General features: G+C 17.1%; 1 protein-coding gene across 1 annotated transcript in view; it reads left to right on the top strand.

Annotated features, from left to right (window-relative positions):
* The first annotated feature begins 1,792 nt into the window (after positions 1 to 1,792).
* The window catches only part of LOC102677303 (kelch domain-containing protein 4), a 2,570-nt gene continuing 1,476 nt past the window's right edge, over positions 1,793 to 2,886 (top strand). The window contains exons 1-4 of the mRNA XM_006620098.2: positions 1,793 to 2,049; positions 2,225 to 2,395; positions 2,533 to 2,768; positions 2,862 to 2,886. Coding sequence (XP_006620161.1) covers positions 1,936 to 2,049; positions 2,225 to 2,395; positions 2,533 to 2,768; positions 2,862 to 2,886 — 546 coding nt within the window. The 5' untranslated portion in view covers positions 1,793 to 1,935. The remainder of the gene's footprint in view (positions 2,050 to 2,224; positions 2,396 to 2,532; positions 2,769 to 2,861) is intronic.

Consider the following 2,886-nt stretch of genomic DNA (forward strand, 5'->3'; position numbering starts at 1 on the left):
AGCTAGTAACAAAATTTATATATATATAATAATTGAAAGAGATTAGATAATAAAATAAAAAAGTTGTTTAATAATTTACAAAAAAAATTATGAAGAGAAAAATCTTTAAAATAAATTGTAAAACTAAAATCATAATATAAAATCATATTACAAAATTCTATTTTTTTTAAATAATATAGAGTAATTAACATATAATATATATAATATATATAATAGTATATAATAATATATATATATATATAATAGTAATTAACATATAATAGTAATTATATAATAGATATATAATAGTAATTAACATATCGATATTTAAAATATAAATTACGAGGTATTTTAAAACATTGTTTATTTCATGGAAAATTGAAAACATAATTACTATCTATATAAAAAAAAGATTTTACGTTTACATTTAAGATATGTCTAACTTTCTTCACGATTTTCTCGTTGCTATACAGAATATTGAACTATGTATGTATATAAATCATATTACGCTGATTGTTTTATTGTATTACTATTTAGTATTATTTATTATATATGATAATATAATTATATTAATATTAAAAATTTTATATAATGTAAATATATTGATTAAATTATTTACTTACTATATTGTTATATTTACTTACTATATTATTGTATTTTTTTATTATAAATTTAAAGGATAATGTCTAATATCACAAAATTAAAACTTAATATAAAAAAACCAAATTTCAGAATTTCAACCATATTAGAATGCAAAACTAGTGGTGCATTCTACAGTTGAGTTTAGTAACTACTAGATTACTACAGACATACTTGATTATTACAGACGTACAAATTGGCAATTCATTGAGAATAGTATGGGAAATATATAATTGATATAATTAATATCGTGATTTATATTAAAATGAAATAAAAATAGAAACAATAACAGATGTTATATTATTTTAACATATATTATGAATACATATCTTTTTAAAATTCAAAATTAAAGTCATAATCTTTATATATTTATATCAGGACTTTTATCTTCTATATCAAGTTATATTGAATATTTAATTATCAATTATTAATGTGTCATTTGAAAAAAAACAGAAACAGTTTAACATTATATTTTTAAAATGAATAGAATTTCCATATAAAACTATAAAATAAATCTCACAAAGTAAAGAAGATGATATCTTATTTTATTACAATAATTGAAATTTCTCTTTAAATCATTTTTTATTATTAAATTTAAAAAAAAAAATTTTTAAATTTATAAATATAATTAAAAAAAAAAGTAGAAGAATATAGATATATTTTTTAAATGTTTCAAAGAAGCAAAAAGATAAGCTTATTACAAACTAATAATAATAATATAATAATAATAATTCGTGTATTAATATATTCTTACTATTTTTTTAAATTAAAATAAAACAATAATTATAAATTGAATATTTTAAAATTACAATTTCCAAAATATATCATTTAAAATTATAAAAATAAAATATAAAAAATAATAAATAATAAAAAAAAAATACATACAAATAATAAAAAATAAAATACATTTTAGATTTAATAATAATTAAATTTCATTTCGTAAATATTTATATATTGCTTCAAAAATAAAAATTTATATCATTATTTGCTCATCATATAGATATATGACATCAGATGATTTATTTTAATTAATTATTTTAATTAATCTGAAGCCATGTTTATTATTATATATATATAAATATTTATTCTTCATATTGTCATTATACAAATCATATTATAAATTTTATGGTATATATATAAAACGACAAAAAGAAAAAGGGATATTAATGATCTCAGATGTTCTATTATCATTCTTATTTCTAACTATTCATAAGTTTAATCTATGACTCATAGTTTAAACAAATATACTTATATCGTGGAAAATTAAGATTTCAAAAAATAAGTGTTTTCTATTTTTAAAAAAATTTACCATATAAAATGGGTAAAAAAGATAAAAACAAAAAAAAAATAAATGGTAATGAAAAAACTGCACTTAAAACTGAAAAGAAGTTGAATGCTAAACAAAAAAAAGAATTAGCTAAACTTGGCGAGGTTAGATAAATATGTAATATACAATACAAGGCATTTTTATAAATTCATAAAGCATTTTTTAAAAATTTATAAATTATAAAATTTTTATTATATTTTATTTTTATTTAATCTAATCAATAATTCCAAATTAAATAACAATACAAAAATAATACTGATTTATTTTTATATTTTCTAGGATAACATAGAAAATATTATTGCTCAAATTGAAAAAGAAGAAGCTAAAAGACAATGTATTATTGAAAAAATTGTAGCACCACCATCTAGACGTATAAATTTTACTTTAACAGCACATCCTTTCAAAGATGAACTTATTATGTTTGGTGGAGAATTTTGTGATGGACGAATGGTAAACTAAAAATATATTAGTATAAAATTTTATTTTTATTTTATTAAATAAAAATAATATTTATTTCAATTAATTATTTTAATATATTATAATAATTATATTTTATAAATTATTTAATAAATTTCAATTATTTTCAGACATTTGTTTATGGTGATATGTTTATATATAATTTAAACAAAAATGAATGGATGATTATAAAAGTACCTGGTGCTCCACCTCCACGTTGTGGTCATCAAGCAATAACTACAGCTGCAAATAAAGGAGAATTTTGGATATTTGGTGGTGAATTTTCAAGTCCTTCAGAATCACAATTTTATCACTACAAAGATTTATGGGTTTATCGATTTGCAGAGAAAAAATGGATAAAAATTTTGTATGTTATAATATTTTTTAAATATTTTAAATATTTTACTATTAAATATTTTTATTTGTTTTTCTTGTTTTTTTTTTTTTTTTTCTTTTTAAGACGTCCTGGCGGACCATCAGCTAGA

The sequence above is a fragment of the Apis dorsata genome, unplaced genomic scaffold (genome assembly GCF_000469605.1).
Source record: "Apis dorsata unplaced genomic scaffold, Apis dorsata 1.3 scaffold_483, whole genome shotgun sequence".
NCBI classification, from domain to species: Eukaryota; Metazoa; Arthropoda; class Insecta; order Hymenoptera; family Apidae; genus Apis; species Apis dorsata.